We start from the raw sequence: 22,398 nt of genomic DNA, 5'->3' as shown, positions 1-22,398 counted from the left end.
AAGAATGCAGATTTATACTGATGGAGGCATATCTTTACAAAGCTCTATTTTTTTTTTTTTCTTTTTTTCTATATGGTTGCAAACAACTTTTTCGTTGAATTTAAACCCCAGAGGATTATTTTCTCCCATTTCTTTGGTTGAGAAGTACCCCCCCCCCTTTTCGGTTGCCTGTTGGTTTTGCTATATACTGATTGCAAACAGTTAATATTTCAGTCTCTTTGTCTTCTTTCATCACTTCTGTATGTCCTCCAGTATTCAGCGCTCTGTCATTCTGTTGAGGGTAGAGCTTTATAACAGTACAGCTAATTTGTGTATGAGTGGACCTCGGGTCACCAGCTATTTCAATAACTGTGTCACAATACTGTTTTATAATACATTTTCCAGAATTTTCAAAAACAAAAAAAAGCAGCAAAGTGGGACACATTTGTTTTTTTCTTTTTTTTTTTTAAAAAGAATCAGTATTTCAATATTTAAAGTAATGTGTGTGCAATTTTAATAACATATATATTTCCACTATTTTCCAACATGTCATCATGATCATTAGTCATGTTTGTCTTGAGTGATGGGTTAACTGGCAAAATGAAATTCAGATTATTTAAAAAAAAAAAATTTAAAAAAATATTAAAAGTGATTTCAAAGCATACAGATTAATACATGTTAAATAATAATTTACATACAACATCATTTTTATTATGTCAAAATGATTTTTTTAAATGACGAATGTGATACATTGGAATAATGGGTTTATTGTACGACCAGACCTCCCTCCCTGCACCTATTAGTGTGGTCCTGCGATGTTGAACTGTAGGTTAGGGACCATACTAGTGATGAAGGCCGGTGAAGTCTGGGGGACATAAATATCCTGGAGTTCTGGTTTCCTTGGCATTATACATACTGCTTACTTAGCAGTCATAGTGCTGACACCACGGCTTTCAGCCCTTTTTTCCTTTTTTTCATCAAGGCTTTCCTGTTTTGGGTGATCAGTAATTGTCAATGTGGCCTTCGTTCTGGGAAGAGGGACTTTCAGCTAGATCTTTTCATCAAGCACGTTATTAGAATTATTTTTTTCTCTCCGAAATCACCGTTATATTTACTGTGTTGTTTTAAATAAATAAAAAGTTAAATGGTTTTGCATATGGCTAAAAAAAATCAGTGGGTTCGTTTCCACTTTAGACAATGTCCTTTGTTAAGATGTTAAGACTAATAATACCTCATTAATCACAAAACAGTACTATTTTAATGTGTTTTGGTTATTTTAGGAAATCTACTTTCTTGTAAAATGACCATATCGACTTGATCATTTAACCTGTTGTGCTTGTTGGCAGCAATGTTATTGATTGGAATACAACTTCTCCAATGTTTGAATGCAAACATTTTAATTTTTTTTTTTTTTAATTTTCCCCCTCCTCCCCAAGGTTCTTAATGCCCAGAAGGCTGGATACAAGGCTGCCATTGTTCACAATGTGGACTCTGATGACTTAATTAGCATGGGATCCGATGACCGTAAGTCCCCCACAGGACCAACACACAAACACAGGAATATATCTGTTCATGTTCCATCTTGTGTGTATTAATGTCATGTCTAACAATGCTCAGCTGATGTGTTTATCCCAAGTGACTTATAGCGTTTGACTCATTTATTCAGATAGGTTTTTCCCTGGAGCAGCTCAGGGGAAGCGCCTAGCTCAAGATCACTACAGCAGTATTGGGGAGCGGGACTTGAACCAGCAACCTTTAGGTTACAAGTCCCTGTCCTTCGCTGCTGCACTACATGCCACCACCAATTTACTGTAGAATCCAGTTTGGCTCCATGAGCTAATAGAGGATTCTGGTTCAGGACTGGTTGTTTCACAATGGGATGTGTAACAGAGTTCATATGTAAATGCTCTGTACAACTAAAAGACATATGTCTTTTACATAAATAACATTTATAACATATATAAAATTATCAGAAGTAATTATTAAAACAAAGCTCGGTTTAATTTCCAGATGGTCTTCCTGTTGCAGTATTAATTGGTAAACATCAGTTAAAAAATTGAAAGATTTATCAGATAATATTTCTGTGATTCTGGTTAGTTTAATTTTGCAAGTAATATTTGTGATTTGGTTCATGGACAATAAATTGTTGTGTTTTAGTGTACGTTTTGAAGCAGATAGACATTCCATCAGTGTTTGTTGGTGAGGATACTGCCAACTCCCTCAAGCAAGACTACATGTATGAAAAAGGGTGAGTTGTACCATGAAGGAAGGTGGCTACATTTTCAGTAATTTTACTGTTTCATACAATGTTTCATGCAATGTTTCTTTACCAAATGTTTCATCAGAAGGCCTTATAATTCCTTCACACTACTTCTATTTTTTTTTTCCATTTAATTAGAGAAATACACTGATTTTAAACAAAGTGAAATAAGAAAGGGAAGTGTAATTTTTTTATGCAGACAGGTAAATATGAATTTGTGATTGTTGCAGAATATCATGAAGTGTACAGTACTTTGGCCAACTTTACGATAAATTGAACACCATACCATTAATGAATATCCCCGTCATATACCATCATTAATGAATACCACATGCCCACCATTTTTAAAATGAATGCTATCATTAGCAAAACCGTAGAATTATTTAATGTAGTCTTTCTCCGCTAAATTTTCTTGTGGTTTCATGTTTGTCCGATTGCAGATGTACTTAACGCAATTTAAATGTTGGTTTAAAGGGGTCACATTATCCTCATGCCGGACTTCACCCTACCTTTGGAGTACTACCTCATCCCCTTCCTCATTATCGTCGGGATCTGCCTCATCCTCATCATTGTGTTCATGGTAGGCAGATCGAAATTCGCATAGTGATCAAATAATGACAATGGACGGTAGCCGATGGTTCGAGGCAGGGATCTGGCTACTCGGGATGTTGCCCGTCACAAAGGAGCGATGAGACTTAGTTGACTACTTTCCAGATCACCAAGTTCATTCAGGACCGACACAGAGCCAGAAGGAGCCGCCTTCGTAAAGACCAACTGAAGAAGCTCCCCGTTCACAAATACAAGAAAGGTAAGAGGAGCAGGCGCTCTGTGGCCGTTGAGCAAGTTTTGAGTTGATGAACAAGTGCTGGGTCTACTGGGACAAAATGCCTTTAGATTTTATGCTCTACAAGCACTGAGCTACGCACAGTGATTTACCCATTTGGTCACTTTACTCTATCGATTCAACCCGAGTACCCTGCTCAAGGGAATTACCGCAGGAGGTGGGATTCGAACCTGGGTTCTCAGGGTCATTAAAGAACATATATAACCATTTAACTATCAACTCAATATGAAACCCTTATGCTGTCATCAGTAAAGCCCTAATGTCGTGATCATCTGAAGATGATGCAGGGTCAGTGGGTGTATGCAGCTTAGAGCACTTGGAGTAAAGGAGCGAGACAGTGTGCAAAGTGTACTGAAAAGACCCTGTTTATTTGGGCATTTTTAGGAATTCCCAAGATCATTGCAGGTCTGAAGAGATGTGTTCAGTGCTGGGTTTCTCTGCTCCCTTCAGAATGTAAAGGCCAGATTAGCAGAGGATTGCTTTACACATGTAGCAGTTCTTATGCTGTATGGAAAGCATGTGCTCACTTTACACTTTGGGGGGGGATCAGATTAATGTGGTGGAATGATTTCCCATAAAACCCATCACCGCACCTGACCAGCCTGGTAGAGCCTCTCATTAAACGTGCAGCCAGCCACAACCCTTAATCTTACTGACTACTAGAACGAGTTGGAACTTATAGTAGCAATGCAAGGTTGGCCCACCAGCTTTCGGTTTCAGACTATGCGGACTGTCAAAACGAAATATCCAGAAAGCCCTCCAAAATCACAATCCGATTTTTACAATAATTGCACTGGTAACACTATTTATATACATGTAAATATAAAAATATTGATATACTTGAAGTATATTTGAAAATAACCTTTCTTTTATTGGAGACACTGATTGGCAGTTTTAAAATTAATAGAAATATTGTGCTTACGGTACTGTCTAAACTGCAAACTGGTAAAGAACCTCGTTTAAAACTGCTGTATGGCTGCGTAAGCAAAGTTCCCGTTGAAAACAAAAGTGTCAAAATATTTCCAATATTGTTTTACTGTCGACATTTTGAATAAATCTTGCAAAGAAAAATCCGGAAACTTACACACCCGATTCTCTCAAGCGCTGGTTGTTGTTGTCGTGCTGATTTAAGATCGCATGATGTTTTAACTGTTTTTTTTGAGTGTCACGTTCGATGAAGTCTGTACCGAAACTGAAACGCAGACAGTGTGTGGTGCGAGCCGTGTGCGTTTGGAAGCTTTCTGTCATTATATATATTAGGAGTCGAGGGGACACCTTTGTTGGCCCTTTTGGTCTGCCTAGATGTGTACCCATTTCCAGAACCACCGTTCCGGCGTGTTGCAGAGTCTGCTTTTTTTTTTTTTTTTTTTTTTTCCTTGCTTTCCTTTTTCTGCCTTCTAGGGCCATCTATTCTCCTGCAGGGGTCATGGAGCGGGCAGGGGCCAGTTGGACTGCCTGCCACCCACCCACCGATTATGCTAGTTGTAGCACTGATCCGCAGTGCCTTTAGGCCTTTCCCGAGGCTCTCGCACTTAAACTGGTTTTTGTTATTTAAATTTGATTTCTAATATATTTCTATTATTTTATGGGAGAAACACATACATACTTTTGAAGTGATTCCAGTCTTTCCCTTCTTTATCCAGTTTCAGTATTTTTTCTCCATAGTAGTGCAGGTGCAAAAAATAAGCGAACCCCACGTTGCATGGGATAAACCAAGTAGGTAAGTGGAATCAGGTGTGTAAATCATAATCGTTTATTCATTTTATAAGTCTATTTTAACATTTAACATTTAGATTTTGTATATTTATATTAATGTTTTCTGCAAGAATAATGACCATCCCTATAGGGTTCACTTACTTTCAAGCAGCACTGTAGATACAGCTGTGTTCCTGTATACAGATGTTTTTGTTCTAGTCCAAAAGCAATTGTTTAAGGTGAACTGGTTGACTCTAATTTGCCTGTAGTGTGTGTCTGTGTGTGTGTGTTACACTTCTGTGCTGTATAAATGTGTGAATGGCCATTGTGTATTAATCATTTTGAAATGTGTAATAATTGTTGTAAGGTGCTTTGGAGAAAAGCGTCTCCAACAGGTACAAAACTGGTAGGATTTACCTTACACTCGCTATGATCACAGCGGAAGGCAGCATTGCAAGTCGTCATCAATTTGCTCATTCATTGGAGCTCACGTCGTCCCGGCTTGGTGGCGGATATGCGGTAGTAGCTTGGCTTTGGCGTTTTTTTGCGCGTGTGTGAAATTCCCTCTTACAGCAGAAGGATGCGGCTCTAACACGGCACCCGTTCCCTCACCTCGCTCAGTGACAGGTCACAGGGGAGGGACTTAAGGTTTTCTCCCTAGATGGGAAAGAAGGTCCTCTTGCCTTGCTAAAGGCAGTTTCAACTCCAAAAATAGCTTTCTTTGGAAGACGGGCTCTTTGAACGAACGCCTGCCCAGTGCTCGTACAGTGAAACGTAGGTAAACGCGGGTAAACCCAAACACTTGCTTTGGTTACTGTACAGAAATGCTCTTGGGCTCTTGTAAAACACTTGGTATGACCTGGTGGCGTGGACGCAACAGTTTCAAACCCCTCCCTGTTGTCTTTTCTTTCACCAGCCCATCCTCATGCCTCGTTGATGCGGAGCTCAGACCCAAAGCAAAGAGAGATGTTTGTGCTTTGGTGATGGCACAAGGATGAAGGGGATAGATCTTAACGTTTCCTTCTCAAAATTTCTGCCTTAAGCTGTTTGAATGAAACGCTACGAGCAGGAAGGGAGTTCTCAAAGTGCACCTCGCTGCACGTGGACATCCTCCGGGTGAACCCAGGTGTCCATGGCTTGTGCTGGGAGATCCAGGGAGGTCTTTTCTCATGTATTAGTGCTGTGAAGGTCGACGCCTTCCGTACTGCACTCGGACGTTTCGCTAAATTAACGTTGAACTTTCAGAATATTAGAGGCAGCCTTTCATCGCGCCTACGGAGTGTATTTGTTATCAAACTGTATCAATTACTAAAGGGACAGAACTCGCTTTTTTTTTTTTTCCCAGCTACTGAGTTACCAAGCAGCGGGTCTGGAAAAAGGAAAGAAAAGGACAAGAATGTCCTCCAGGTTTGATGAGATCACTTCTAAATTTGTTGGTTCCATTTGATACTTCCGGTCCCGGAGGTGGACCGCTGCTTCGTTCCGTCCCTCTCTCTGCCACACTGTTCTTCCCCTCCACACAAGGATCACATTCAAAGGGTAAAACCCAGTTCCTCTCAGAAAAGGGAAAGGAAGGGGGGGATTGCAGAAATAATGCTTCATCCATATATGGTCGCGCACGGTCCTGGCAGCGTCTGCGAGACAGAAGGAAAACGTGTTCATTTATAACTCGCATAAACAGTGGAGGACATGGCCGTATTGGTTCCGCTGACGGAAGGGCCAGAAAAGCGCTGTCGCATTCCTAGGGAACGCACGCTGAATTCCTGCTGCGCTTCCGAGTCGCTCCGAGCCCCCAGAGTGCCAAAATAGAGTTAAAAAAAAAAAGGTTAGGAACGTAAATAGAGTCCTGTTAAGGCAGAAAAGAAAAGGTATATTCTCCTTAGTTTGTATATGCTGATTCCCCCCCCCCCCCCACCATATACAGTATTCTTATATAAAATCTTCAACTTATGAATTGCATAAAAAATTATGATTTACACATCTGATGCTGCTTACACAACCTAACTAATGAAACTTGAGGTTTGGGTGTTTATTTCTGCACTTGCACTACTTGCGTGTTTCTACCACGCGCATGATTTCATCTAAAGCAACATATGGAACTGGTCATTACACAGCTATTATGTCACATGAGAAAGGCTGTTTCTCATTAAATGACCATTTCGTGGTAAAACTGAGGGACGCACGGGATTCGCGTACTTTCAGGCAGCTCTGTATGAAATTACAGTGGCGGTGCAGCGCTGCCCGATCTGCGCATTTGGGTTTAGGTTCACATCTGGCTCAGGGTGGGGGGAGTTCACGTGTTCTCCTTTTGTTTGCAACCCAAAGACACGTGGTAAACCACTTCTTTACCCTCTCTTGCTACTGAAACCGCACGAGCGGTCACCCCAAGTTTAATTAGACTCAGCAGCGCTTAGCATTCGCTGCATGTGAAATTAGTCGTATCCAAAGTCACCGTTGCAGTAAGCGTCCCGTCGTCCTGGATTCATGCTATCCGTTCAAGGTCTTCATCGCTCGCTGCAGTAAGCGCTTAATTATTCACGTATTTAGTCACGTTAGGTTTGGACATTAAGCTATGTATTCTGATTTATCCATTTATACAGCTGGGTAATTTTATTGGAGGTTAAAATGATCGAGGGTAAGGACCTTGCTCCAGGGTCCTCCAGCAGTAACAGGGATAAAAAGCCAAGTCTCGAAATCGCATGGTGGCTGCTTTGAGCACCACTGGTACGGCCAGCGCGTGGGGAGGGGGTGGCTGCAACGAAGACGCGCACCCTGACGGACTCCTCGTGCGTTGCAGGGGACGCGTATGACATGTGCGCCATTTGTCTGGATGAGTATGAAGAGGGAGACAAGCTCCGGGTTCTGCCCTGCGCTCACGGTGAGGACCACTGCCACCACCCCCTATCTCCTCCCGCACAAACACACAGCCCACAACAGCTCCGACATGTTTGAGTGTATGTGGATGTACAACCGATGCATAACTCTTGATATGCACGTCTATCCATTTCTGATGGCTCAGAGTCATTGTGTCACGTTAACTGATGACAGCGTGGTACCATTAATATCGCTTAAAGATGGATTTCTTCTGCAGTCATGCCGTCTTTGGAAGTACCCGAGCAAAGGCATATTCCTCTTATCGCGCGTTGTGTGTTGGCTGGATGGCCTAATAATCATCAACATGTCTTCATCTTCCTTTTGGCTTCTGCCTTTGCTTGGGTATTTTTATCTCTAAAATATATTTACATGACTACTGAATGATCCTTTAACTTTAAGTCTATATTAATTGTGCCATACTGTGTAATGTATCGTCATTGCTATTAGCATTACTTACTGTCATTGTCATTGTTTTGTTTGTGCAGTATTTGTATTGTCTCTGTCTTGTCCATAGTCTGTAGAGAAGCGTTCAAGAAGAATTTCATGATACTTGTACACGGTACCGGTACCTATGACGACAAACTTGAAACTTGAATTGCACAATATACAGTAGAATGATTGTATAGTAAGTGTCCAGAGTGGCACAAAGTGTTCTTAGGGACTTTATTCCATTATAACAAATATTTGTGAACCTCACTGTCACGATGTCCCTGTCCCGTGTACCAGTGTACTGTGTACTTGTCTCTCAGCCTGGATTTGCCGAGTCGACTCCGAACCGCTGTGACCCTGCACTGGACGAGTGCCTATTTGTGAGAGTTTAATGAATGAAGTATAATGTTGAAATGTTTTCTAATGAGTTAGAAAAAAATTTTTTTTTTCCAAATATTATAGAAGTTATTGGAGCCGTCATTGTAGCACGTGAAAAAATATATTCTTAAAAAAATCAAATATATAAATATAATTTTCAGTATTTTTCAATAATAATGTTAATTGGATCATTCAGTCATTCCGCTCACAGTGGGAGTTCACCTAACGGTGATTTCACGGAACAAGCTGACCCAGTGAAGCAAGGGATGAGTGTCAATTTAACGGTATAGCCAGTCGTTCCGCGGTACTTCTTTAGTACGTCCGAGATGTGCCACGCGACCGCGTGTGGGAGCCCAAGCACCTGCGTCCTTACGCTGTTTTTGTGCACTTCCAGCTTACCACTGCAAGTGTGTGGACCCGTGGCTCACAAAGACCAAGAAGACATGCCCAGTGTGCAAACAGAAAGTGGTGCCCTCCCAGGACGACTCGGACTCGGAGTCGGACGAGGCGGACAGCGGCCGTGAGGAAAACGAGGAGGCGTCGGAGAACACGCCGCTTCTGCGCTCCCTGGCCTCGGCTGGCGGCCGCTCGTTCGGCACCACTTTGGACTCTCCGTCGCACCTCGGCCAGGACCTGGATTCGTTCGAGTACGACGAGGACGAAATGGACGGCGTCGCCGGTGAGGACGCAACTGCGGAGGCGGTCGTGGTGCAGCTGCAGCGCTCCCACCCTGAGCACGAGGACCCCACCGCTTGAGAGAACGAACCCGTCGATTCTCCTCCGTGTCAGATCGCAGCTGCTGTATTTTATTCTCCCGCTGTGTCACGATTTACTGTCCTCGTACGACCTACCCGGGTTATCGAGTGGAAGCCCACACTTTTTGCAGTAGACACCTGAGGGAAATTCCCCCATTTTGAGGTATGTTGCATAATATAACCAAAGTTAATGTCGGGACTAGGAGTGTTTTCGTTACGTAGCTCCAGAGAATACAGCGTTTGGCTCTTTGAGGCATCGATTCCTACAGATGCATTTTGCTGGAATAACGATAATATCTGTGAACGGAGGGCTGTGGAGCACTCTGTTTATAACAGGCAACAAAATGTACATAAGATGTATAGACTTCTGAATATTTTCACAAGAGCAAATGATGTTGGTGGCCTGCATATGTGTATGACTGCGCATCAGAAGGTGGGGAAGTTCCAGATGCTGTAATCCAGTCCTCTGCGTAACACTTCTTCACTGATGTACTACGCAGCGATTCCTTATATCATAGGTGTAACTTGCGAGTTTCCGAGACGCGTCAACGTGTCTTTTGCGAGCTGTTGGAATGCCGCTCAGTGTGCCCCCGAGTGTGTTGCATCCGTTCGTCCAAACGCACCGCTCGTTCGCTCAGACAGACAAGGAGCGGCCAAAGTGGCGTTGGAAACTCGGCCGAAGTGCGGAGAACCGTTATGTGGATTTCTCTCTGCAACGCTTTGGCTTGTGGGTTTTCAAAAGTAGTTTGATTCTGTGTGCTGATTGGCTGATGAGCCTCTCGTTGACACAACCTTGGTAACAGAACATGACAGAATTACATTTGCTCCCTTTCCCTTCCTTACATAGGTCAGAACATTTGTGTACTATGTTTACTTTTTAAAGAAAATTGTCTTATTGTCTTTTTTTTTAATACCTTATGCATGTGTATTGTTTGGCCTACCCAACTTATTAATTTAGCATTTTCAAACTTTAGCTCTTTCCAGAGAGCCCTAATGACGACATTCCTCCTGTATAATTTGTGATCACTGTGCTGTGAATTAGACTCACAAAGTGTCATTTAATGAACCTTCTACTTTATTGCATTTTGTAATGCAATAAAAGCAATTGTGCTGCTGGAGCTGGTCACATTCTGCATTTTGCCATAGTTTCTAGAGTTTTACTTCTGGTGCAATTTATGGATAAATGTGTTTTAAAAGCAGCATTAATGCGTAACATAGTTAACACTTTTTGTTGGTAGCTACACTTGCATGAAAGTCTTTCTTTTTTTTTTTTTTTAACATTGAACCTTTTTACACCTCACTGTAAAGTATTGGTTGAATAATTCTGCTGAAATACCACCTGAAACAAGTGAACGTCGGTTTTCAACAAGTTCATTCCCCGAAAGCACCGGACCTTTGTTAGAAATATTATAGTTACCATTAGGACTTAGAACGATATCGTCGTCTTTAGAGGGAAGGACTTTGACTTTTGTTAATAACTTTGATTAACCCCCTTTGTTGGAAGAGTTTTGATCACAACCTCCAAGGACAATGAGGTCCAAGAAGATACTTGTGAAGCTGGTGGAGTATTACCTTACTGCAATGAAGAACAACCAAAGCAACTCTATCCTGAGGCCACAGTCCATTCATTCATACTTTGTGTCATGGATTTAAAGAGATGTCCCTCATCATTCGGCTGTGCTTGTCAGCAGTATTGTTGGAGAATACTTTCCAGCGCTGATACTCTTACTATTTTATAATCGACAACTGCTTGTCCAGTACACAGTTGTGGTGATCGAGAACTTACCCCAGAAACGTAGGGTGTGAGGCAGGGTACACCCTGGATGGGATACTAGTTCCTCCCAGGAGAGTCCTACACATTCATGCACGATGTGCAAAGCAGTCACCAATTCAGCTGAAACAGTCCGGACTTGGGGAAGAAAGCCACACAAACATGGAAGATAACGTCACAAAGACTGAGCTGCATTTGAACCCATGTTCAAACCCACAGTCGAGAAGTGAGACACCAGTGTGACCTGAAGTCAAAATCTACTATGCAGAAAATTTAAATTGCCTATCTGTAACTCAAAGGATGGGATGTCTTTAGCTTCCATGCTTGAAGACAAAGTTTGAGTAAGGTATAACTACTGAATAAGGTAAAAGTTATTTTCATCGCTTCAAATATCTGCATCTTCGGATCAAGTGAGCTTGTTTTGTCAAACGGTTGTTTTGTGGGAATAAGACCCAAAAGACCTGGAACTAGCCCTGTGTGAAGGAGAACCCTGTTTGTCACAGATGTCAACCATGTGGCAGCAAATGACACTTTCAGAGATATCCCAAGGGAAATCTTCCAGTTATCTTGCTTTTGTATTCAAAGTCAAAGTAAACCATCATTTTCACTAATTGTCTTTCTTTGCACTGTACCCAAAATTGTAACAGCGTAATTAACTAGTCATTCCATTTTTTTCCAATAATCACAGCCCAACATGTATCGAGTGTAAGGTCTTTGGTGAAGTCTAACAAGCCATTTAAGAGGTGGCTTCACTGGCACAGTCAGGATGGTTTTTCGACCACAGAAAATTACATAATGCATTATTGTGATGGCAACTATTTTTAACTTATTAGAGGAATTTCAAAAACCGCTATATGCTCGTAGTGGTGTACAGCATCAGCGTGGTACATGTATACATACTTATGTATTCCTAAAAGATACCCTTTTTGGTGCAAGTAAAAAAAAATAGACCAGTTTTGGTCTCCCTTTCTTCATTTATAGTTACCGACTGCTTTCTAGCATAAACAAGTAATTTAAACTTTGGATTCTAATTGTACCATTTTTTTTAAATTTGACTGGAGGCAGCAGGTGGTGTAGTTAAGATGATGGGAAACTGTCCCTTGTTACTCTCAATCTGTGGTCCCTCGACCTTCCCCAAACTGTACATTTACATTTATTCATTTAGCAGATGCTTTTGTCCAAAGCGACATACATCTCAGCAAAAGTACAATGTATGCATTACATTGAGAGAAGGAGACATAGCTGCAGACATGAGAGTCTCAAGCAAACCTAGTTTGCTCCCTACCACTTGCTGCACCGAGGTTCATTGTTCAAGTAGGTGCATAAGACACAGGATAGATAAATCCCGATACCCTCCCACCAATTTTTTTTTTTTTTTTTTTTTAATATTATAAGATACACAAATGAGCAAGTACAACGCCAGAGTAATGACTGAACAAAGATTGTATCTGGGGATGCTTATGGAGTTACGATGCGTGAACAGTTGCACCATAAATGAGCTGGAGAGATCTTGGGTGAAGTGGATCTGGAAAAGGTGGGTTTTCAGACCCTTCTTGAAAACAGACAGTTTCCGCAGTTCTGAGTGACAGGGGAAGGTCATTCCACCACAACGGACCCAGAACCGAGAACCTTCGTGCACGGGACCACCGAGCAAGCAGAAGTAGACGAGCGAAGGGGCCTGGCTGCGGTGTAGTGGTTGATTAAGTCTTGTAGATAGCTGGGAGCAGTTCTATTGATGTATTTGTACACAGTAACCAGGGTTTTGAATTTGATTCGGGCAGCTATAGGAAGCCAGTGCAGAGAGATGAGTAGAGGAGATACATGGGAGCGCTTTGGCAAATCAAACAACTCGTGCAGCAGCATTCTGTAGAAGCTGCAGAGGTTTGATGGTATTAGCAGGAAGGCCACACAGGAGAGAGTTGCAGTAGTCCAGATGGGAAGTCACCATAGCCTGGACAAGTAGTTGGATGGAGTCAGTAGTGAGGTAAGGATGGATCCTACAAATATTATGCAGGATGTATCTGCAGGACCAGGTTATGGCTTCGATATGTTGAATGACAGACTTGCATCAATCGTTACTCCCAGACTGAGTGAGTTGTCCAGTTTGATCGAGAGGTCGTGACAGGAGGATAGGCCAGCTGGGAGGTAAAGAATCTCTGTTTTGGAGAGGTTGAGTTGGAGGTGGTGATCATACATCCATGAAGAGATGTCCGACAGGCAGGCAGCAATGCACGCGGAGATGTCTGATGCACCAGGAGGAAAGGAGAGGAAGAACTGGGTATCATCAGCATAGCAGTGGTATTTGAATCCATGGGAGGCTATGACCGGACCGAGGGAGGAGGTGTAGATGGAGAAAAGAAGAGGACCCAATACCGAGCCTTGCTGAACACCGCTTGAGAGAGGCAGAGGAGAAGAACGAGAGCTTGACAGTGTCGAATGCTGCAGGCAGATCGAGGATGATGAGGACCGAGGAGAGGGAGGCAGCTCTAGCAGCTTGGAGAGTGTCAGATACTGCCAGAAGGGCGGTTTCAGTGGAGTGACCAACTTTGAAACCAGACTGATAACCATCAAGGAGATGGTTCCGGGTGAGGAAATTGGACAGTTGATCACAGGCTGCCCGCTCAAGGGTTGCGGACAGGAAGGAGAGGAGAAATTCGAAGCCCAGACTATATTTCAAACACATGGTTTTGGACCTCAGTGGGCCCGTTTCCAGCCACAGTCGTGGAACAGAACAGAGTGGAGTGTAGAAAGATGCCTGGGGTTCATTTGCTTGGTCATAGGTATGTGTACATATACACACATTTTTGTGATTTTCAGTCTGTAAAATCTCATTCATATCTGCGCATACTATTTGGTCTTTATAACTCTCAAATACATGATACAAATAGTTTCCATGAAGACTTCAGTATAATTCTTCCACTGGGAATCCTGACAGTTTGGTTAGGACGCATGGTGCTATGTAGGCACTGCTCAAGAGAGCTGTTTGAGTGTTGTACAGATCTGAGTTCTAGTCATTCTTCATTGTTTTTATGTTAAGCCATCTTTATTTGGAAGAGCGCTGTGTAAAAATAAAGTAGCCTGAAACGTCTACCATGAAATCCATGTAACCAGAGTTTCCTTGGACGAAACCACACATATGTACATGTCTGTCAAAAACGATAAAACACTTGGTAGAGCTGCAGTACAAAATCTGGTACAGGTCCTCAAATGCACTGATCCGTCAACAGGAATGGAGATAACTATTCAAGCAACAGTGTTTTCCAGAACACTGTGTGGATGTGGATGTTGGACTTAAAAACAGGACAGGAAAAAAAATGACTCATTTGAACTGCGATGTTGAAGGACAGTTTTAAGGACAGCATAGACAGCCAGGTAAACACATCAGATTGTCTCGAAAAGGTGGTAATAGAAAAAAGGGGGGAAAAAAAAAAAAAAACACAAAAAGTAGAGGACGACCAGCAACGAGATGTATGGACTCAGTCACAGTGGCAGTGGAAACACCCCTGTGAACACTAAGGATGTAAGTGGAAGACATTATGGAGACATGTGTGGGTGTAGAGTCAGCATTGAGACTTTATAACAAGACAAAGTATAGGCATCACTTTTATGAACTCTGTATCCGAAATTTCGGTATAATGGTACTTGGTTTAGCACAACAAAATTTGTCCAAAAAAACTGTAAAAGTGCCACATCGTACGAGTGAATAAGTGCATTAATGTCCTGTAGTTAGTGTACCACCAGCTCTTTCCTGGTTTCCTAACGTTTGCTTTGTCATGTGTTTGTGCAGCAGCAGTGCAAGAATGACTGCTAAGACTCCTCACAATTCACAATCAGCCATTCTCCTCTAAGTGCAGTAACAGTTCATTACAGTAAATTGCCTTTTTTTTTTCCCTTTCCTTTTTTCATTTCCACATTCTTTAACAATTGAAAAACCATGTTTAACACTCTGGTTACACTCTACAAGACAAAGGATTTGCACCCCAGTACCTACCAGGTTCTGATCACTCCCTGTAATGCAGCAAGAGCACTTATCTCCACCCCTGGCTGCCTTACAGTTCCACTTACAAGAGATCCAAAGTGAAAAGTATTTAAGGTCTCGGTTTTGGCTCTGACATGGTGCAATCTCTGTCCCTCAGAATTGCTAAACCCCTTTCAATACTCAAGGGTCTCAAAATGCAGTGTATTTGCAACATGAAAATGTGAGTGGTCACTAGGAGTTTGGGACTTACTCTTAAATCATGTCTTTTGCCCTGTGCTTCAATGCAAGATGGAAGAACCAGATAACTGACCACGCATAAATCACAAGAAATTTACTCCGCAAGCCAAATTTAGGTTACATTTGATGTTTTTGATATATTTCAAGTAAGTAAATTAAACTTTTGTGTTTTTACTACTCTAGTATACATTTTAAAGGTGCATATATCATTCAGGCTCCATGCTAAACACTTGTGAAAGTGGTCAAGCTAAAACAATGTATAAAAAAAAAAAAAAAAAAAAAGCACTTAATTTGTTGATACATTACAAAGCAGTGCAGCCCAAGGAATACAACTAAGCCAGTGCTTGAACTAACATGCATATTAGTCATATGCAAATGAACAAAAAAATAAATTTCAATGCAAGTAAATAGCATTTAAAATGTATTACTCATCACCTGTTTCTGCTTTTAATTTGCCATTTGTCAGTTTTTGGAGATGTTCCACTCACAGTGCATAGTTGGAATTTTATTGTAAAGTTATGGTACATCACTGCACACCACATTTCTCAGGTATTCAATTCAGAATTGGGTCTTGAAAATGTGCGAACATATGAACGCATACCACATATGCAAATGCTAACCTAGTACACAACAAGGCTAAAAACTCAACCAGTAAAGAGACATTACATAAGCTCATCATTCGTTAACGGACAAAGATGCAAGGAATCATTCTTTATGTTGACTAAACAAGCGACTGGGTTGCTGTGCCTTGCTCACAAGGGCAGCATCAGTAGTTTTCAAATCCCAGCCCAAAACCACAATTTCCACTTCCAAAGGCAGCACCGTCATTAAGTATGCAGGAATGGCCAGGCTCACCAATCAGGCAAACAAGAACACACCTACAATTAATCTGGTTGGAATAAATTTATTTGATCTGTCTGTAAACAAGTTTTTTTTTCTCTATGGCATATTTTCTTTGTACGCATATTGAGTTCTACTGTAACCCAGATGTAAGAAAAACTTAGAGGGAAAGAACAGAAGTCGGCAACAAGATTTGTTTTAATCTGTACATATTTCGACAAGGCCTAAACATTTTGAGCTTGCGGTAAAAGATCATAAACAAGTGCCATTTAAGTGACTTTTCTGAACAGAGGTTAAAATCCACCTCAACAGCAACAGAATGTAAATTATGGCACTGAATATACATAATTGTACAAATTGCCACAAGACAACCATTAGTCTTATTCCAACCACTCCCACCTCCCAGTAAGTGTAATAAGTATTAGGCTTTTCAGTGTTTCATTTTAATTTGGGCATCACATGTAGTACCAAGCACTGACAGTTTGGTATCACATCACAGATTACTAGAGCACAGAGCAATTTATTCCACAGTTCTGATTCTCTCCACAGCATGGGTTTACAAAGTCAAATGCAAAAATTCATTAAAAACTTTTTTGCAACAGTTGACAAATGAGGAGACTGCCACTTCATTAATGCTGATTTCAGCAGCAAATCTATTACTGTTTTCTGAAAGTTATTAAAGGTTAGTGTTTTGTGGTCAGCAGACAGATGCAGCTAGCAGTCCTCCTTTACGATGTTTTAACAATGACTTAAAGCAATTATGTAAATTCCCACACTGCAACTAAAATTGGTCCTATGAAAATGTTCAAACAGGACACAGTCCAGATGGTTGTTTTGGGGACATGTACTGTCCAGAATGGCAGCCTTTTAAAAACAAAAAGCAGCAGATAATACAGGAGCTGGCAAAAGGTTAAACGCCTGTGCTACTAAAATGATGGAATGTCCATGGAGATTACAGTCTGGGATGTAGCGAAGGGGTCATGGGAGGAACTCCTAGGTGCATTTCAGAAATGCCGATGAAAATAAACACCAAACCTGTTATTACCCCCCAAAGTCTACATGGAAGTAGATTCCTTCATGTGATGTGGGACAATGCAACTGAAACAAGAACTTGCAAAAAAATGTTGTACAGTGTATGCTGTGTGCAAAACTTATTGCATGATAGGGCCATGAAGGGGAAGGGGGGTGTCAGTGGTAATGTGGGAGAGACATTTTGGCAGGAGTGAAAGGCTAGGGTTCGAGTCAGCAACACAAAACCATTAAGATATGCATGCAGTTTTCCCTCCCAGACATGTTCTAGAAAAGGAAGACAATATGAGCTTGTTTATCTGCTCAAAGTGCTCAAAAGGCATTGGTCAGTCAAAAATAGTACTAGCAGGCACCTTTGTATAAAACGCCAGTTTTTCAATTTAGGTTTCTTTCATTTCTTGTTTTTCTACAGCACTGGGCTGCCACTAAGCAAAACCCAGATTTGCAATCAACTCAAGTTGTGAGGTTTTACTTTAATAGAAAGCTTCATGCATTAGCACACAAGAACATGTATCTTATAGCATGGCAAATCAGTGGTGCCAGAGCAGATTTGGGTACATGGTGTAAATGCATACAAATGAAAACAAGGGATGGAAGGAACAAGGGATGACAAAAAGTGGGGAACAAAGAAAAGGGGGTGAAGTTATCAACTACATCAGGTAGCTCTAGCAACACAAGACAATGGTAAGAATAAGCTGCTAAATGGATGGGGACAGGCTGCTTTAATATCCAGACTTCCTCAGGTACTCAGCCATGTGAAATGATTTCTTGTTGAGCTGCCCTCCATGGACACCTTCCTTTCCCATGACAAAAACCAATGCTGGAGTACACAAGAAAAACAACAGAAATGAACAAACCTGGAAAAGTCTTTCCCCACTAACACAGGGACACACAAGTGACATTGGTTCTTACCCCATTACCCTTCAATGCTATTTCAAAGATGTTAATTTGGCTGTTTGAAGGGGGTATTTTTAACAGCAATTTATTTCTTAAATTTTCTTTTCCTCCCTTGAGTACTAAACAATCCTAACCAAAACTAGAACCCAGAATCCCTTAAGTATTTTGCCATTGAATATGCCTTCTTATTCAATCCGCCTCCATGGACCCCTTCTTTGCCCATTACAAGAACCAAGACTGAAAGAAAAGAGATAGAGAGGGAATTTTAGAAGAAATGTGCCAGAAGTTAGAACATACAAAGAAAAGTAGCACTGAAAAAGGTTTATAAAACAAGTTAGTGAAAGTTGTGTGTAAGCACCCAACCCAAATCATAAGAAAAGCATTCATTTTCACTCCACTGACATTAGCAAACACCTGTGGGCAACTCCTCAATAATCACCTTTTGGTGCCTGTGAACCATATGACTACTCTGACCTTAACCCAGGTTATCTATTAATGTCTATAAGATGTGTAGCCATACATTTCACTTTTGGGTGTATCTTTCAATCTATGAAGTTTATGCACAAATTGTAGCACCTGTATGATATTAAATTGACTCAATGTACTTAACTGATCTCTTTCAAATTATGCCCTGCATATTGAAGACATACAGATCTAGTTACATTTTATGAACCAATGTGTCTGCACTTGGACACATAAGAGACATTAAGACAAACCAGGTTATTGTATCTGAAACTAGAAAACTACCAAAAAATTACACACGCACTTCCCTGTGTTACCTTAAAAATTCGATGCAGACTAAGGCTTAAGGGCCATTTTTAAAACCGTAAGCCTGTATGCAGTGACACATGAAAGTGAATGCCTCTTTTGGCTATAGAGGAAAGTCAGTTTCACCTTTTCTAACCCACTTGATGCATAGAGGAATCCAAATGACCACCATAAGAGTGAACTTTACCATTTTACATGCACAATTAATGCAAGCACAGTAGTGAACAACTTTAAAGGAGATTTTTTTTCCCCACAAGAAAAATTTGCATGCATTTAGTCAATTCAGTGGGTTTAAGACAGTGAATGGAAGAAAGCCTAGAAACCACAAGTCTAATATATACCTTGATACAAGAAACCAATATGTAGTTCTTACAATGGAGGCAAACAAAGAGGCCTCCAGAACAGGCAACATATTTTAAGTGACACTGGAAATTAATCAGGCAAACTGAAGACACAGTGCACTCATATTTCCTGACTAATCCTAACTTGTCATAGGTCAAAATATCCATATATTAAATATACAAAAGTTCACATGTAAGATTCATTCTTAAATATTCAGTTGTTACCTTGACAGCAGATACACCTTTCTGAAAGGCAGTAGTGCTGAAATAACTCCTTGTGACACGAACTTTAACAGCAGCCTCAATATTTTAACAAAAAGGAAATACCACTGCCTTCACACTGGCAGCAAAAATAAATGCATGCAGTTATCTATCCAAAAGTAACACATTTGTACTAGATGCAATGCTGAATGTATCCATCTCTAAATAAGCAGAAAAGTGGGACGTTACCTTTGCCGGCTCTGCCTACAGAAACATTATATGTTGGCTCGCCACCTTGACTCTTTGTCCGGATGTCCATTGTCCAGTCACCATCGATTAGAAGGCTGTCTCTGATCACTGAGCACTTCTTTTGGCCTAAGGTCAGACCGCTGGTGAAGAAACCCTCTCGGTCCTTTCCTACTATGACATCAATTTCTTCAGGCTTTTTTTAAAATAAAAAAAATAAAAAATAAAAAGAATATTCTTTTCTAAAAATGTGCATAAAGTTACCAGAAACCCATGTGATCAGCAACATACCAGTAAATCTCAAAATACATCATACATAAACTTACTGAACACAAAAGGAATAAAAGCTAAGCAAACTACTGTATTACATTATTTATAAAATGTATCTCAATGTGATGCAAGCATAAATAAGATGAGTATTCCTACAACATCCATGTGTTAATTATTTAACATTACACGTCATGAGGTAGTGGCATTTGGAGAGCTGGATTTACAGGGTTTTGAAGCATCTGCTCTATTTTAGATTTCTGGATTGTAAGAAAGATTAAAGGCCCTGTGTGCAAGGACTCACCGTTTTCTTCACAAGAACTGTAACTCAATCATTTTAACTGGTTCAAAAAACAACAGGAACATGAATACCTTCAATAAACACCATTTCTAAATTAAGCACAAATGTAATGATCAGGCAGAAAAAATTGAAGTGATCTGAAATTCTTAACAGCCAACTACTGAGATTTATTATTAGCTAGGTGGCTAAGTGGTGGATGAAGGCATCACAAATGACACGGGAGGGGAAAAATGAAATCACGAACACAGCAGAAACCCAGTGACCAACTGTTGCACAAAATTCAGGCAGTATACAGCAATTGGCCATAGAGACCAGTGGACAAATATCTACCGGGTTCACTTTGTGGGCATTATTCAGCAACAGAAGCATATTCTATACATTACACATATTAGAAATCCATAACCATGGAACTGCCCATCACTACAGCACCCAAAAAAAAAAAAAGACTGGCAGTGATGTGACAAAGGGAGACTGGAGATACTTGCTTGTGGCCTGCTCTGTTCAGCCACGACTCACAAAGCAGAATACTGATAAAAAAAAAAAGAAAAAGAAGTAAAATAAAATGTACATCCACTGCAGTTCTGCACACCGCTGCATTAAGGAAACTGCCTACGGAGTGTACTGCAGAATCTCGCTGGAGCAGGGAGCGCAGTGACACTGAGAAGAGTGAGAGCCTGCCTCAAAAAGAATGAATGAAGGAAGGAGGAAAAAGAACAAATGAGTGAGAAAGTGTGGAAAAGAATAAAGGAGGAGTGGAAAAGAATAAGGAGGGTGAAGGAATATGAAGGGAGGAGGAGGCAGAGTTAAGGAAGAAAGTGAGAGAAGGGGAAATTAAAAAGTGAGACAGGGAAGAATGAGGGAAGACAGAGGGAAGGCGCGCCATCTTGGCTGGCCAGGAGCCGGTAACTGGGGGGGGGGGGGGGGGGGGGGGCTATTCTCACCCGCACTTACGCAAGGCGCGCGCCGCCTGCCGCGTTCAGCTCCTCGCGGGGCCGCAGGTGACTGCGGAGCGCTAATCCCACACTGCAGAACGGACGCACGGACGGAGACAGACGGCTGTGCGCGAGGCCCAGGTTCACAACGTTTCCTCGCAGTCGAGTCTTACCCCCCATCGCCCCCCTCCGCCGGCTAGACTCCAGAGGGGCTTATTGCAGCGACGCACAGCTAAAACACGACTGACAACTTTTAAAACAATTGTAACACGTTACTTTGATTTCCCAAAATCCATAGCCCGCTGTTGCTAATGAATGTATTTGAAACAGCTACGAATCTATTATTCCGCACTGCTTTCCTTAGCCTAAGGGGGAAAAAAAAAAAAATTGGATTCCCTATGAAAAAAGCCGGTAACGGAAACTGCCCGATGTCAGTTCCCAATTCCCTCAGCCGGCCTGGAGAATTTACCGCATTACTTGCCGTCTAAATAAACAGATATTTATTTAAGAAAAAAAAAAAAAAGTCGCACGGAGCGGCAAACAGTGAGTGAGTGATGAAGGTTAGCAGCGTCTGCCCAGATACCGCATGTGTGTAGAGCCTATAATAATATTTCCACCTGAACCGCTCGCTTCTCAGAGAGGCCTCCCAACACGACTAGCTCCGCGCACGACCTCCTCCCTGTCGGTGCTTCAGTGTTCTTCGCCACTAGCTCTCCTCCTTACCGTTATGTTGCTGAAAGTGCCGCCGGACTGCGCCGCCCAGACGTATTTGGCGTCCGTGTAGCCAACAATGGCGGAGTCCTGGCAGCTGCCGTCGGCCATCAGGTTATCCACGTAGCCTTGCCAGGACATCTCTGCGTCTTTTGTTAAAATACACACACGTGCTTTTAAAAAAACCGAGTTTCCTGAAATAATACTGCTGCGGCTGAATTTCACGTTGTCTTTGTGAGTGCGGCGTTCCCCGGCGTCGTACCAGACTCCGAGCCCTGTCACGTCCTCCTACAGCGTGGTTTTCGGTAGCCACTGCGCGCGCCCAGCACCTGGGTGTAGTCCCTCTAAATCACTCCGCGGAGCCGTTATTCGCCCCTCTTTCAATGGGAATCGCGCAGGGAGGCGGAGGAATGAGAAGCGTCCGTTGGAGAGAAAAGTCTGGATCGCGTCAATAGCGACGCGGGAAAATCTGCGAGGATGGTTTGGCGTTCACCTCAGCAGCATTTAGTCCACCTTTTCTGCATTTTTATTTTATATATATATATATATATATATATATATACACGCACACACACATCTTTTCTAGCTCACACTTATAAAAATATTTTATGTATTGTGATACATTCAAATTGTCAGAAACTTTTCTGTATACTTGGGCTAGCTA

General features: G+C 41.7%; 2 protein-coding genes across 7 annotated transcripts in view; one reads left to right on the top strand and one right to left on the bottom strand.

Moving 5' to 3' along the window:
* Positions 1 to 10,484, top strand: part of LOC108940665 (E3 ubiquitin-protein ligase RNF13-like) — a 41,464-nt gene extending 30,980 nt beyond the window's left edge. For all 5 annotated transcript variants that reach the window (XM_018762964.1, XM_018762973.1, XM_018762989.1 and 2 more), the window contains exons 5-10: positions 1,416 to 1,503; positions 2,137 to 2,227; positions 2,714 to 2,819; positions 2,954 to 3,047; positions 7,576 to 7,656; positions 8,854 to 10,484. In XM_018762964.1, the coding sequence (XP_018618480.1) occupies positions 1,416 to 1,503; positions 2,137 to 2,227; positions 2,714 to 2,819; positions 2,954 to 3,047; positions 7,576 to 7,656; positions 8,854 to 9,215 (822 nt within the window). In that variant the 3' untranslated portion in view covers positions 9,216 to 10,484. The remainder of the gene's footprint in view (positions 1 to 1,415; positions 1,504 to 2,136; positions 2,228 to 2,713; positions 2,820 to 2,953; positions 3,048 to 7,575; positions 7,657 to 8,853) is intronic.
* Positions 10,485 to 16,916: 6,432 nt separating this feature from the next.
* LOC108940627 (profilin-2) lies at positions 16,917 to 22,104 on the bottom strand. 2 transcript variants are annotated; one of them, XM_018762904.1, is made up of 4 exons: positions 21,997 to 22,097; positions 21,747 to 21,883; positions 19,527 to 19,719; positions 16,917 to 17,890 (listed from the first exon to the last, which is right to left on the bottom strand). In XM_018762904.1, the coding sequence occupies exons 2-4, from the start codon at positions 21,873 to 21,875 to the stop codon at positions 17,793 to 17,795; spliced, it is 420 nt and encodes a 139-aa protein (XP_018618420.1). In that variant the 5' UTR covers positions 21,876 to 21,883; positions 21,997 to 22,097; the 3' UTR covers positions 16,917 to 17,792. The 2 variants fall into 2 exon arrangements, with proteins under 2 accessions (XP_018618420.1, XP_018618413.1); XM_018762897.1 differs by having other exon boundaries at positions 17,808 to 18,204; positions 21,997 to 22,104.
* Between the last annotated feature and the right edge of the window lie 294 nt (positions 22,105 to 22,398).

The sequence above is a fragment of the Scleropages formosus genome, chromosome 2 (genome assembly GCF_900964775.1).
Source record: "Scleropages formosus chromosome 2, fSclFor1.1, whole genome shotgun sequence".
Lineage (NCBI taxonomy): Eukaryota > Metazoa > Chordata > Actinopteri > Osteoglossiformes > Osteoglossidae > Scleropages > Scleropages formosus.
The sequence above is the reverse complement of the archived record's forward strand: the minus strand, read 5'-3'. Positions and strand labels throughout refer to the sequence as shown.